Genomic DNA, 16,207 nt, shown 5'->3' on the forward strand with positions numbered 1-16,207 from the left:
ATCTCTCCCTCTGTCTCTCTCTGTGTCCATCTTCGCTTCAACAGCTCGTTTTCACCTCCCATGAAAGAAACATTCTTGTGCAATTTCCCCTTTCTTCGCCTGATCTCACACAGCGTTCACCCCTGTAGTGCCAAAGCACTGTATTCTAATCTACTCCTTTGACGTTGTACGTTTTATCATTATGTGTATCTTCAAGGTATAGGTTCTGTGGTTTCAGCTTATCACGTCCACATCCCTAATGAAAGGTCAGGTTGCAACGTACTGGACATTGCCAGAAATGTTCTCAGTATGAAAGTAATTTGATTCTGAAGAATATGTAGGTCCTACACAGATCATCAACTTCTGTCTGTTTTTTATTTCTCATTTTACATATCCCTACTCTCCCGTAAAATGCAGATTCTCCCTTTAAATTCATTGTGACCCTTGTACAATGTATGGGGAGAGGATGATGTGGTTCTATTTCTAACATATTCCTACTCTCCCGTAACTAAGCTTTGCATGTTTGACGCACAAAGTATTTATAGCCTATCCAAGTAAGACATTGACCCAGTGGCAAAATGATGGACACATGATATCAGCACTTGTGTGATAATCAGATCTGACCAATATTTCTTTGATTTGCATATCTATGCTTTTTATGAAGGATTCTTGGTAGGGTTTTTTGTTTGTTTGTATGTGAATGATTTTTTTTCAGTTATCATTATTGTTGTCATATTATCATTCTTGTTATTACTATTTTAATTAATTAATTAATTGATTGATTTATGTATGTAGTTATTAATTTTGCCTTATGATTGCCATGTACATTTTGTAACACAGTATTCGTACTGCACATGCTTGATGTATTCAAGGGAGTGACGCATGGTCATTATTTTACAACATCTTGAGAAAAAAGGCAAAACAACAACAACAACAACAACAACAACCCCACAACCAAGCAAAGAGGCAATTGACATGCCAGTAGTGAATAATGACTCCGTTTTTTTTTTTTACTGTGATATAATTGGAATGGTCAAGGAGTATTCTTAATTGTCTGCAGTCGTTGATTGCAGAAGACATACAAGTTCTGTATTAACTTGAATGTCATGTTCTGATCACTTGATGTAATGAAGTGACGTAAGACCGTGCCTTGGTAGTGAATAATTTGAGATGATACATTAAATTATTTTTCATTATTCCCTTTTCCTTAAAGCTTCGGGACCACACCCACGTCCACTGCTTCCAGTATTGACGTTGTTATGACGTTTGTAACCTTCAAAGTTTTAAACTTTGATGATCAGTTTGCAGTTTTCAACTAGTTTACAGTGCGCATCCACACAACAGCTAAAACTTTAAAGACTGAACTCTCTTGAAGTAAGAGTTGCACTCGATGATTAAACCACAGAAGCAGAAGAAACGCATACAAGTGTACATCTGTACACACAGTGCTAGCAACAATTTGTGCAACAATACAGTAGTGTACAACACACAGTTTAGGTTGACCTGGAAACTGAAGGAAATGGGGTTCATGGAGAGGTCATGCTAATTTTCAAGTTCATTACTTGTCATGTCCACTATGATTGGGGACCCCCAATGGCTCGTCGTATAGAGCATAGACCTTAGGATGTCTTGCGATTTTAATCATTGACCAATCTTTAAGATTGCTAAATTTCGGGTGCATCTACAACTGTATGTGGGGCTATGCCGCAGGCTATAATCGTGAAGATCAAAACTCCCAGGTAATATTTGAATTTTGAAAGGAATGCCATGTGAACATACTGTAACTTATGATTCTATAGCAGTGAGGCCCTGCTGAAAGTACAGGTGTACTTCCTCGAATCCATTACAAGCATACTTTCGCAATGTGGATATTTTCTATACATGTACATGGTGGCGGATCCAGAGGGGGGCGTAACCGGCACATGCCCCCCTTTATTTTTCATTAAAAACAGAAGAAATAAAAAGAAAAAAATGAAATGAAACCCGGAATTGGCAACCGAAATATTAGTTGCGCCCCCCCCCCCCCCCCCCCCCCCCCCCTATCCGTCCCTGGTACATGTATGTTTGCTACAATACATGGCACATATCGTTGTGGTAGACATTGAGTTATGGTACATTACATCTGATCCCACAGATGGATCCTACTGGTATTTCAATATTTTCAAAATTCTTGATCATGCTTTAGTAGTTCTAACCATGAAGGGGATCTTACAGCCCCCTCATGCCCCTGCCTAAGATAACTGTTCTACATTTTTCTCTGATTTTCCCTGGAACGTTTTTAGGTTGCCATCAAGATCATTGACAAGTCACGCCTGGACGACTCCAACTTGGAGAAAGTCTACCGGGAAGTGCAGATCATGAAGATGCTATCACATCCAAACGTCATCAAACTCTACCAGGTAAAAAAAGTAAAATATAAAGAAAGAGAAAGCTGCCCTTCCATCAGCTTTTCAGCGGATTCACAGACTTTATTATTTCACTAGAAAATGCCAGCTGAATCCTAATCTTTAGGGTTCTTAAGCTTGACATTCAATCAACTGAGCACCATGCAAAATATAAAAGACATTGGAGGTGAGTTTTTGAGGCCAACAGAAACCAATTACGGTGTTCTATGGTTTCAAACCGACTGTCTTAAGATTTCAACGTCATCAGAGAACGCTGGTGGAAGCCTCACAAGTGACTCAATAATTATAAATTTTGAAAGTTTAACAAACTTTAATATCAAGTTTCATTCAAATATAGTGAATAAGAATATAATCACTCATAAGTGGAGATCTCTGGGCTTTTGTCCACTACTGAATTATATCTATCATTGATGTATGAAAATTATGCATATAATATCCATGTTTTGCATGACATCTGGAAATAACAGATCATAAGATAACTTACAGATAGGTGTACTCTCTCCTTCCAAGGCACTGGCCAGAGTGTCGGAAGTGATCATTGGGTATAAGCTTTTGGTTTTATAACGTTCACAGTTTGCCTTCTATCCTGTGTTCAGCATTAGAATTAGCTCTTTCAAACGCACAAAAAAAGATTGTATGTTGAACAATTTGTTAGGGTTAGAGTTACGTGCCCTATTTCACACGCACAAAAAAAGATTGCAAGTTGAACGATTTGTTAAGTTATGGAGTTATGTGCCCCCGCAGTACCAGAAGGGAAGAAGGACAGATTAGATTACGCTCTATTAAAAAGATAGTACAGTTGAGGCTGGTTCTGCTCCAAGTTGTGATTGCAGCGGAAGAAGCGTGATGTATGCATGAACAGTATACATCTTCACCAGACCAGCATACACTCTACTGTACTTCACATGCTATTAGGTGCCTGGGATGAGTGGGAGTATGTGGCTGTTTTGATTGCCTACTGTACCGGCCGGCAGCAAAGCAAGTGACACTTTTGTTATTGGAACCAGGAAATCTTTGAGCTTCTGCAAACTCCTGCATGGAGTATCAAATGTACTCCATGACTTTCAGTTAACCCTCCGTATGCCAGATGTATTTTCTGTCCATAAAGTAAGTGTGTGAAATTTGAACACATTGACTCGTTGGTACATAGAGGGTTAAGGATAGTGTGTTGGTTCTTGTGTGTTTTTTGTTATTGTTGGTGTTGTTGCTTTCCTTGTATTAAAAGGAGACATGCATCCATATAAATGTAAACTGTTAAGGAGCTCGTGTAGTTTCACTTTTGGAAAAGAAGGGAAGTAGAGTACCAGTGTGGTAGAGGCTAGTTTACTACATGTACATTTGGGCATTTTGACCCCATGGCTACTAAAGGCTGTAAGGAATTGTTCAGGGATAGGGGTATCTGTAGGTTTTGTTGTAGCCTCTTTCTGTCTTTTGCTAATTAGTCAAAATCTGTTGATCTTTTGGCATGATGAACACATCATCCACATGCATTTTATTTTTTTTTTGGCCAGTGCACATTAAAGTTGCACTCTCTGTAATGTGTGAAAGGTGCTCAACCTGAACTTGCTCTGTGCCAACGAGTTATCACCGTGGCAACTCTTTGCTCTGCATATCCCTGTACGTCCCGACCCCCAGATCAGTCGAGAGATATACAGGTCATCTTTTGAGGAAGATACTTAATGCTGTAATTCCATGATGATTCACAGATAGATGATAGTTGCGTAGGTTAGTAATCCCAAGATCCTGTTTAGCACAGTCTGGCTGTATCTGCCTGAAACTACAGAGAGGAAATCAGTTTTGTATAGATTCCCTGTAGGCACACCAGGATTGTTATAGAAGTCAGTGTGAAGTTCAAATGTTATCCTTGCTATGCCAGCATCTGGAAGGGTGCATTTCATCTGTTTATTTTCGATGATATTGTACACATACATATAGGCCTAATAGGATTGGGGTGAGTCATGACATGTATTAAATATGTGCCATCCAGGGCTGTATAATTTTGTACATTGTCAATGGCATTCCTATCAATGTGATATACATATCATGCAGTAAGCCTACTCCATTCAGACCACAGTGTGAGATGATGCTGACACTGAGTAAGATGGTGCTATGGCATTTCTTGATGCAAGCACAATATTATAATGTGATCATGCAATATAGGCCCTACTGTGATATTGTGTCTGCACACTGATGAATAATCTACTGTACCAGCTGTATGAGACATACATTTACACAAGAGTATAAAAACCTCTTGTGGTTTTCTCTTTGCTATAAGCCTCTCCATGAAACATTCAACCCTCTTTCTCCTTCTTCTTCCATTTTTTCTTCTCTTTTTCCTCCTCTCTGTCATTCCCCATACATCCTTTTAATATTTGTCAGAGACCTCGGAAAGCAGTGTTTATCTTTGGGATAAATTGCATTCTTTCTACCCTGGTCCTTTATAGTCCTTCCTGGTTATTGACGTCATTGGCAGCAGCCCGTTGTCAGCCAGTTGGGCCCTAGTCTCCATCCCCAGACCTCCTCTTTAATGGTGTCACAGAAATGTCCCATGGGACTCCCAACTTCAAATGTGTACTACATAATATTATTGTATGGCTTTGACTGTATGTCTTTCAGCCCTCCTTTTATACTGCTTTACTGAAATATTTTTAGACAGTAAGACTGAGCACTTAGGTCCTACATGTACTGTATTTCTGGCAAATGAGTACTTCATAAGATTTACGTAAACGATGTTTCACGTCAGCAGACTTTTAATAATAGTTTGTGTTTCACCTTCAAAATATTTTAAACTTTTATGCAATCCATTGTCATGATATTTATATATATATGTATCTCTCTCTCTGTCTCCTTGAAAGTTTGCTTTGAAATACTGAGTAGCTATTTTTTTTGTCACTTTGCTGTACCATGTTCAACAATGCAAGTGATAAAATGTCATGCATTAATATATATGCAACTTGTATTTTGTGTAGATTGTGATAGATTGAGTACATATATGACTTAATGTGGGGTGCTAGTGGGAAGAAGCTAATATTTGTTGAGCTATGAGTAAGGTCTCTTGTTATTGTGCTGTAAATGGAGGATGGAAAATTGTCTGGAACCAACAATGTGTACACTTCCTTTTGTTTGGAGAAAAGTGGAGATAATAAGGCACGCACACATTGTACCCTAAAGAAGAATAAGAAAAAGAAGTAGAAAAAAAATCAAGACTTGTGTGCAATAACAATGGAGTCAAGATGAAGAGACTACACATGTGATAACTCATTCATACACTCATATGATTGTACAACTGTACATTGTACACTGCACACACACACAGATACACACACACACAGCATCGTCACTAATGAACTGTGTGAAGTCCAATAGGAGACCCATACATACTTCCTGTGTGTCTAGATAGAAGAACATGCTGCTGCGGCAATTAACACATTATCAAAGGACACTGATGTCCACAAACCTTGGCACAGTGTTGATTTCCCTGTGGTTCCACGAACTCACTCTATTAAAATAGTTCTTCCGTGGAACCACAAATCTCAAACTCTTGTCAGCCAGTTGTCATGGCTGGTCTGCATTTATTGCATTGCATTACTATTGTTCCACAGACATTTGATTGTTTCCGCCCCCTCCCTTTTTAATTTTATTTCCTAAAGCAAATACACTGTATGTTTGTAACAATCCAATTTTCCTCATTTCATTATTTCATCTAACTGTTTCTTCTCATTTGATGTCTGTAACTTTCTGTTCCTCTGTGTTAAAGGACAAGTTCACCTTCATAAACATAAGGATTGAGAAAATGCAACAATATTAGTAGAACACATCAGTGAAAGTTTGAGGAAAATTGGACAATCGATGCAAAAGTTATGAATTTTTAAAATTTTTGTGTTGGAACCGCTGGATGAGGAGACTACTACAGCTTGTGAGTCATATGCGTACAACAGGATAAAGAAAATGTAAAGAAAATTCAACATATTTTCACTTTTTTCGCATAATAAAAGAGCACTTGACTTGTCTCTTTCTAAAAGCAGGGGGAATGATATTACCCCTAACATATGTCGGGAACGAGTCAAGGGAATATGTACTTTTTTCAAAAGATGGAATTTTGTGAAATTCTCTTTATATTTTCCTTATATTGTTGTACGCATGTGACATCTAAGTTATTCATACACTGCAGTAGTCTTCTCATCCAGCGGTTACTACACAAAAACTTCAAAAATTCATAACTTTTGAACGGGTTGTCCGATTTTCCTCAAACTTTCAATGATGTGTTCTACTAATATTGCTACATTCTCTCAATCCTGATGTTTATGAGGGTGAACTTGTCCTTTAAGCTGGTTTTATAACAGATATTAACTACAGGAACACTATCTCTGCAGCTCTATTATCAAGTCCTTAATACATGTCTTTTCTATTTCAAGGTAAAAAATATTTTTGTTCTAAAATGTTCCTGAATATATCTCCCCCCTGCAAATATATTCGAATTCCAGCATATTAAAGAGAAGAGATACACACGAGATTGCTGTCATGTGCATATTGATTGTTGTCAAAAGAGATTACCCCAAATGTAGGGTGACACCGTAAATGCTCGCAGACAAAAAGTGGTATATCAACTGTCAGTCCTATGAGCCTCTTGGTCATGAGTTTTTTCTCTCATCAAATCGTTTCTTCCACATATTTCGTGGGAGTCTGCATTTATGCGATTATGAACTCAAAGTGAGTTTGAAAGATGAAAGCAGCATGGTTTTCTTAGTAAAGTTCTCATGTGTCTGTTTTTATTCAGTAATGAATTCAGCTGGACGCTTATCAAATACTCCAAGAAGAAGAAGAAGAAAACAACAAAGTGTGGTTTCTCCGTACCACTCACAGATTTTTGCGAAATGTAATTTTTTGTTGTTGTTATCGTCAAAAGTCCTACATTAATACTTTCATGTGCGTTCCTAGGTGTTTCTGAGATTTGAGTATTGATACGGATTAGTGTTGACACCAGAGGTCATGTTCTCTTGTGTTTTCTTTTCCCACCATAGGTCATGGAGACAAAGAGCATGCTGTACCTCGTCACGGAGTACGCCAACAACGGGGAGATGTTTGGTAAGGCGATATTTGTGTCGGTGTCCCCCTCGGTGGCCGACGTGGGGATGGTTGCGATATCTCCGCGCCAGATCATGTTATTCTGGTGCCCTGGATTTCGATGCTGAGACCCTGAAATGTTGCCCTGAAATGTTGCTAGGAGGGGAGATGGGGAGGTTAAGGCATCAAATTGGTCAGAGAGAGGGGGTTGAAAAAGAAATTAAAGGTGGTGGTGGGGTTGTAAATATTGAGGAAATGGATTTTATAGTTCAAGTTCAAGTTCTTTATTCAACACTTTCATAAATTATGTTGATGGGTTGTCTGGTCATATTGAAATTTTGCAGTGTTACAAAATTTCATTATCCCTTTGTGATATCAAGTAGGAAGGAAGGTTTGCAAAACTTTTGATTAACGAGGACATTGAATTCTGTTATCTGCTGAATCTGTGGCTTTGTAGTTAGATTGATTGTAAGTTGAAAATTTTTCATCAACTCATGACTATGTGTATTTGTGTTCAGTATTTGACATGTCCACAAGATTAGTGTTTTTGTTGTGATTGTTTGACCTTTACAGTATGAAAATCTGTCATATCTTGAGATATGAAAATGTTTCACAAATGCAGATGTTGCTAAGAAATGTAAAAGCCCTTTCACTCACAGACCATGAAGTCGTTATCTTGTGCGACATTGCGTGTTATTGAGTACTTGCTGTATACGCACTCTGATTGAAACCAACCTGCCTCTCAGGTTCTACACAAGTGCGGGCAAATGTTGGATTGAAATATTTTTGTCTGGACAAACGTCATAGAGACAAGCTTGTCATTCTGAAGCCGCCAGCCAGGCACACCAAAGCCTTTGGAAAAACAAAAACAAAAACAAGAGATTCACTGTCGCGTCCACACATCGCTGGCTGTGTGCAGCCTTCTGCCATCCAGGCTATGCTTGGAATTCGACCGGAAACATCAGCTGAGACCGATGCCCTATTCTCATTCCTACCTCCTTCTCCTCCCTACCCCTCTCCCCCCTAGCTAACCCCCCCCCCCCCTTAACGTCATACCCATCTCACCATTGGAGAGATTTGAGCCGAACTGTGTTTCTATGACCCAATTCCGTCTTCTTGGTTCACCCTCTGACGCAGGCTTCTTCTTATCATAAACCCTGCTTCCCTGGCCCCGCCTTCCTTCTCACCCTGGCCCCACCTTCATTCTCACCGTGGCCCCTCCCCCTTCCTCCCCCTATCTCCTTAATCTGCAATGAAAAGGGTGTTTGATCTCTTTTTATAGCTCTTCCTATTGCTCTGCCAATTCAAGCTGTCTCATAGTTGGCACTCAAATTCCCATCTCTCCTGAGATTTTCATTTCCTTCCAGATATGTTTTCTGTCTAAATCTTGTTTGTTCCTCCATCCAATAGTTTATCAAGTCATCTCCCCATCTCTCTCTCTCTCTCTCTCCTTTTGTTTCTCTTTCTCCATTTCTTACCTATACACTCTCCCTCCCATCCCATTATTCTATCACATTCCTGAGTTCAAATTTCTACCTTTTTGTTCTCTTTTCTGTCCTTCAGTTAAAACTTACATAAATGCACCTCAGAATTGCATACTGCCAATTTGAGTGCATTTCTTTGTGACACTTTTAGTTGCTACCCCATTGGCCCGAATTCACGAAGGTGGTACGAATGAAACTATGGTTTAAACCATGGACAAAAACCATGGAGCGCCAAGTGTCGCATGGAATATTTCGTTATGAAATCAGTCATTTCGTCAATGAAATGATTATTTTGTAACGAAATGACAACATTTTGTAACTAAATGAACACTTCGTCCACGACATGATAATTTTGTAACGAAACGGTCATTTTGTCGTCGAAATGACCAACTTTGTAACGAAATATTCCGTGTGACACTTGGCGCTCCATGGTTTTTGTCCATGGTTTAAACCATGGTTTCATTTGTACCACCTTTGTGAATTCGGGCCATTGTGTTTATGAATGGTGGTTTTAAAGTCTACAGAAAACAGCAAAACCTGCCTCAGTTCATCATATCTTCCAATACTGCATCCCATCATAACCATGGCAGTGGGTATAGTGGTGATATCCTGCAGAATGCAAAAAAAAAGGGTGTTTGTTTGTTTGTTCAGGAAAAGCCATCAATATTTGCCTCGGGTTCCTAAGACTTGGTATACACTGCAATCAAGTTTTAATCAAGAAAATGAATCAAGTCATACGTATGTCAATGAGGATTTTCTTCCTTTCGGCAGTACGATCCCCTTTCATTGTTTTTCTTTGGTAACATGGTTGTCATGACTTCCTGTTGTCGTGAATAGTTGCTGTTCTCGTTAAGGAGAGTTAGGACAGGAGGATAGGCTGTGAAAATGTCATTTAATGTCGAACGAAACATGAATGCATCGCTATTGTAACGACACCATTATGAGGCATATACACATATGGATGTATGTGTGTATTATGTCTGTATGTATGTCAGTATGTATATTAATAGGTACATTAATATTAATTTTTTGTTCCTTGTTTGCTTGTTTTTATGGTTCCCGTCTAGATTACTTGGATACCCATGGGCGGATGACGGAAAAGGAAGCGAAGAAGAAATTTCGGCAGATCCTCTCGGCGGTGGAGTACTGTCATAAACGGCACGTCGTCCATCGCGATCTCAAGGTACATTTTTCTTCCTGGAAGAAAATCCTCCAATCAGTCAGAAAAGTTACGGTCAGACTGCCAAAAGATATTGAAGTTTTGCCAGTGTGACCACAAACTTCCTGTGAAACATCCCGCGAAACTTCTCGTGCGACTTCCAACTCCAACTAGGGATGTTTCCCCCAACCCCTGATCTTTTGCCATTGTGACCACTAGAAACTAAAACTTTGCAGTTTTTGTCACGTGACCAGTCCACCACCTGTTTGTGGATGGTGCCTCGGAAGCGCACAGCTATTGTGTTTTACAGGTGTTCATTGTTACATCACAACCACTGGCCATCAAACGGCACTCTCTTTCCTCTTCTTTGAGCACGTGCACTGATGACCAAAAATTCTTGATGGAAGATCAAGAAGTTTGACTGCCAGTGTGACCGGACTGTGACTGAAAACTTAATGATCTTAAACTTTTGAATCCTTCGCCAGTCTGACCGTGCACATACAATGTAGTAGATGTGACGTCTCTCTCCCTCCTCCTATCCCTCCCCCTCCCCCTACCCCAGTTGTCCTTGATCTTGTAAAGTCTAAACCTGTCACTGCTTCACCATGTTTTTTTTTTTCATGCTTTCTTCAAGTTGCCTTGTTTGAATTAAGCATCAAATAGCCCATCAATGGAGAATGGATTACATCTGTTGATATGTTCCTTAAGAAAATATTAATGCGATATATGGTAATTGAAGGGGAATCTGTGCTATTGGTTTAAATACTTGCTGTAGTGGCTATGCATTTCACTTTATTTGTGTAGAGGGAGATGCGTACATACAATGTATCTCAAGTGCTGCATACATTTTTTTTAAATTTCTCTGTTTTGATGCTCAGATATGACGTATGTTGTGTATATCTTTTTTCAGTAAGTGTGATATTTTGTTTTGTGAGAACGTGGGACCATTTTTATCATCGCCATGCTGTTCAACAAGAAAGTATACAGGAAACGTTAATGAAGAAAGAAAATTGTTACGAAATAGGGCCTACACTGTACTGTTGTCTCCTGCAGAGAGCAACGACTTTTAATAGCGTGTGATGCTGCTGGCTGGATATAATGCAAATAGTGCGGTGTGTAAGATTTACGCAAGATTTCTGAGGATTTCAGTGATGTGTGTATTTTGTGTGTGTGTGCTGAAGCAAGTTTTGTTCGACAAAGCATCATAATTTTTTTCCTTTTACTTGAAACAAAGTGTGATGGAGATTAGAAGTTGATTGTGTTTTTTTTATTTTGTAAAGCTTTGACAAGGAATGTAGCATCTTTGAGGTGAAGGTTGAAGTAGAGAAAAAAAAATAGGGAGATGCGCATATATTCATTGACAGACAGAGACAGATAGGAAATGGTTATAAAATGAAAGAGAGAGAGAGAGAGAGAGAAGGAGCGAAAATATATGTGAAGAAAGATATAAGAGGAGAGAGAGAGAGAGGGGGAGAGAGACAAGGATTTGGTTATTGAGGAAGAGGCATAGAGTGCTGTAGATTGTGGCTAGCAACGCGGGGACCACTCCTTGCACGTGCCAATTGGCCCTCGCTGCCGAGCATTGACGTCAGGACGGCAGGTACGCTAGCAACCAGGCTCTGTCTTTTGTCCTGGCGTGAAAATGGTGGCCTAATTATTGGGCAGACACTCTCTTCCCCCTCTCTCCCTCCCTCTCTCTGCCTCCCTGGTGTTGTACTGCAACAGAAATAAGGCATGGGAGACCTAGGGGTGGGGAGTGCCGGGAAGGGGGGGGGGGGGGAGTTCATAGAGGAAGGGGAAAATATAAAGGAGAGAAGAATAAGTGTTGGGAGTACTGTTACATGTCTCTCAGAATGAGATACAAATTGTTGCGGTATCCGTTGAATACTCTGCATGCTTGTAGCGATCAATCGCAAAAGAAGAACCTCCTTATGTGCTTGTATTTCACCCCCTGATACATCAACCTCAACATTTCCCAGCAAGCTGCATGAAAAACATGTTATGCATGCAAAGGAAGGAAGGCAATTTTCCCAATTGTAAAATGCATGTGAGATACAATGTACGTACCGGTGATGTTTTTATTTATTTGTTTTTTTGTGGCGATGTATGATTTGGGTGTCTGTAGAGCAGTCCATATAATCAGAAGGATGTTAATGTTCATCCTCTACCAGTGGTATTAAACACTTCATGCAGGTATCGCTGGTAATAGCTGTGCTGTTGTCATAGGTGGCCTGCTTGCATATGAATTTACAGTACATACATATGCAGCATTGTTGAAAGGGTTGATGCCAGTGAGAAAAACGGAAAAAAAAAAATGCTCATTGATATTTTGGTTTTAAACATCATATATATAAAGAATGGGCTAGCATTGGCTGCAATTGCCTAAACGGCACCCCCCCCCCTCCCCCCTGCCATCTTGGCTGCAGAGTGAGCCTTCTGAGCTGATGGTGTGGCCAGAGCCCTTGTGACAATGAGAAAAAACAAAACAAAAACACAGAATCAAATCAAAACAGAATCAAAACAAAAGCTAAACACAGCAAAACACTTAAATAGACAGCTAATGAGACCTGGGGATTGTAGACTGAGGTGAGCATGCACAACACTCCATACGCAGTCACAAACGAGTTCAGTGCTCTGTGGGCGATGCCTTTTTATATTCTGCGCACAACAAGAAGTGAGACTGATTGATTTGTTCCTACAGATGATGTTCATAAACATGTTGACAATTTTAGAGTAGGTTGGTGTGGCAAGTCTTCAGTTGTACGTATTATTGTGAGTATTTGTGTCGTTTTTGGCATTTGTGGACAATGCGTTCAGAGCTGGCAAGGTGTATTTCTTCTGAGAAAAATGGCAGATGTACAATGTATATAGAAACTGCAAACTGCCAAAGTTGCATGCCCCCCTATCACCATTGTCTTTTGTAGCTACATCCTCTGAGTCAAACCAAACCATGGATGGCTGATTACCTCGTTGAAAAGTCACAAGGAAAATGCACTGGAATGTGTTTTCTTTCATTCACTGTTATGCCTTTTGAATAGAGACATCATTTACCGATACAACATACTAGTTTGGATGGCTTTGCCCGCGGTAGGAAGTGTGAAGGCATTGTCAAACTTTGTGTGCTCCATTTCAATCATCCCAAAAAATAACAACAACAAACAAACAAATGTGGTATGCTGAGAGGGGAATTCCCTACGTAGGCCCATCTAATATAGTTTCCCGGCTTGTCAGAGGAGTACCCCAGGGATGATTTAGTGAAGAAATAAAAAAGGAGTTATGGGAATAAATATTCATAAGGAAAGTAAAAAACAGCAAGGAATTCTGATTTAATAGTACACCCCCTTCTACAAAATACACATACCAGATTAAGAGATAGAGAGCTGTTTCAGACAAGCCTTTTGAAACTTTTTCATCTTAATCCTTAATTTGCATTCATGAATTAATTCATTTACATTTTCTTCAGATTGCAAAACAACGTGACTGGTTCCATCTTTTCTGTGTTGGCATCTTGTATATTACATGTGTATATTGTGCATGATTATTGGTGAATTGATACACCCTGCTCCATAGGGTTCCTGGAGGCAAGATTTCTGCAGTGTTTAAACTGAGACAGTTAACATGATGAAATACATTGTGGCAAGAGGGCATCTATCAAAGCAAAGTGAATAAAATGCCTATTTTTCAAGAAATTGATTTCTGTGATCACAATGACATTGCAGCTTTGAAGAAACAGTAGTCCCATCCAAATCGAATTGTGTGGACATTTTTAAAAAGCTGCACCCCTGAAAGGAAATTGGTGCGACTATACTGACAGCGGCATTGTACTGAGCACCGGAGACGAGTCAAAACTTTCTAATTCGGAGTAATCTGCCTATTAAATGGCATCAGGAAGTTGTTTTACTGCATGTTGATCAATACACTGTGCAATAAACAGGACTATGTGTGCATCAAGAAAGAGACTACAATCTGTCAAGTTAAATGAGTATTTTAACCCTAAAAAGACTGGGGGGGGGGGGGGGGGGGCCCTAAAAGGCCCCCCCCCTCGACATTTCGCGCGATTACTCTGCAACGCGCAATTAATTTGTTTTAGGAGTATTACGCTTCAAAAAGTGTCTGCCACAAATTTTGTTTAAAAAAACAAGAAAAACAAAAGGTTGAAAAAACAAAGAAATACATAAGAAATTCATAAAACAATAAAATAAATAAGAAATTAATTTTGATACCAAATTTTTTTTCAAGTGCATTTGCTAAGAATGCCACAAAGAATAATTAGACCAAAAATGAGCACTTTTCGAGCTTTATTTACTGATTTAGATCAAAGAGTCTGATTTCTTGCATAAATTAGCATAATTAATCAAAATAAAATAAAAGAAGACAATTTTGTAAAATTTAAATATACGATCTTGTAGATTACATCGCACAATACCATTGTGCAAATTTCCGCTGCAATCGCGCGATCCACGGCTGAGATCTTAAGGGGGGCCCCTTTAGGCCCCCCCCCCCCCCCCCCAGTCTTTTGAGCTACCAAAATAGCCCAGTCTTTTTAGGGTTAAGAGTTTGGTTTCAAAATGGGGTAAACACCATTTTTAAAACTGTTTTACAGAAAGTTCATCATCAGATAGGGCAAAGTCAAACTCTCCAAATGATACCTTACTTGTAGCATAGCAAGGCATATTGTTGAAGTTACGATTAAGAATGTATACCATGTTTTCATATTATTTGTCTCATGTTTTAGCAGCTTTAATCCAAAATATCTCAACTTAACAGAATGGAGTTAACTCATTTTGCTATCATACTTATCATATCTTTCTCATGTTGTTTAATGTGTCACAGAATGCGACACATTTTTATTTTTTTTTTATAAGGAGAGCCATAAAAATATTTGTATGCCCTTAGACAGAAACTGCAGAATTGCTGCAAAACAGTGATCAGAATCTCTACAAAAGCAATGTCATGCTCATTTGCTGAAGGCAGCCAAAAAGTTTCATTATAACATAGTGATACATGACTCCGATTGACTGTTACTATTTTTGTTAACAGCTTATAAGTTTTCCTAGGGTTTCAATCATTTGCTTCTCTACCCCTCCCCCCCCCCCCCCGCGAAGCTTGTGCTTTCATTTAAGACTGCTTTTTCTCACCTTGAGAGTTATGGAACATCATTAAGGTGAAGCCGTATATGTGATGGCCATATTATGATGCAGTATCTAACACGTCATGATGTTGCTTTGACGTGCAGTGACATTTTCAGTTTGAAAACTGCACATTGTTCTTTTGGGGTCCCAGTGTTCGTGGAAGATATGCTGCGTTGAAACAAACATGTCCTACCTATTCTTGCCTGGTAGTGTCAATTTGATACCCATTGGATCAGGCTTACATTTAACCCATTGAGGACAGTTTGATTTCGCTAGAACACACATTTTCCATAGACACCTGCCCGAGTACACTCAAGACTTGTCCTCAACGGGTTAAAGGAAGATTTACCACAGGCACGAAATCATGCATCTGTATAGTACCGGTTTTCAAGATGTATAATAGTTAATCTTATGCATATCATTTTTTTTTTGTAGCAACAGCTGGCCTGGGGCTTGCCCTACATAGCAAGAACTAATGAATGCAAACTGGATTTCACCTGTAGGTTGTTATTGAATAGAAAGACGTGAATTGGACAGATTGTAACTGGGTTCTCCCGAAGAGAAATGCTTAAATCTGAATTCATTAGTAAGTCGAGATATTAAATTTCGGTCAGATAGCCCGAGAGAAGCATGCTCATGGTACATGTAGTTTGCCTGAACACCGCAGTTTCATCTCATGAGATGGAATATCAAGAGACTGAGACTATTTCCATGCTCGAGAAAGCTGAGGTAAAACTAGAAGCTTTCACACTGTGACACTTGGAGCAGATGGCCTTTTTTTTCGTAGCATTAAATTTTCTCGAATTGCCACTGGCATATATGTATTAGAGCATTGTGTAGGCAAATCCTTTGCATTTATTTTACTTTCACAAATCTGTGCCCCTCATGAAATTCTCGAAAGTTTCATGCAGGCGAAAATGTCTGGTTTTGCAGTAATCTCCAGCATGTGCATTAAGTTTCTTTCTCCGAAGAGCAGAACAACAA

At 39.3% G+C, this 16,207-nt stretch overlaps 1 protein-coding gene across 1 annotated transcript in view; it reads left to right on the plus strand.

Moving 5' to 3' along the window:
- The window catches only part of LOC139716773 (serine/threonine-protein kinase SIK1-like), a 50,019-nt gene that overhangs the window by 18,884 nt on the left and 14,928 nt on the right, over nt 1-16,207 (plus strand). The window contains exons 3-5 of the mRNA XM_071628308.1: nt 2,262-2,378; nt 7,406-7,469; nt 10,000-10,115. Coding sequence (XP_071484409.1) covers nt 2,262-2,378; nt 7,406-7,469; nt 10,000-10,115 — 297 coding nt within the window. The remainder of the gene's footprint in view (nt 1-2,261; nt 2,379-7,405; nt 7,470-9,999; nt 10,116-16,207) is intronic.

Source organism: Diadema antillarum, unplaced genomic scaffold, assembly GCF_040938485.1.
Source record: "Diadema antillarum isolate AM-2024a unplaced genomic scaffold, OU_Dant_1.0 scf00000069, whole genome shotgun sequence".
Taxonomy (NCBI): domain Eukaryota; kingdom Metazoa; phylum Echinodermata; class Echinoidea; order Diadematoida; family Diadematidae; genus Diadema; species Diadema antillarum.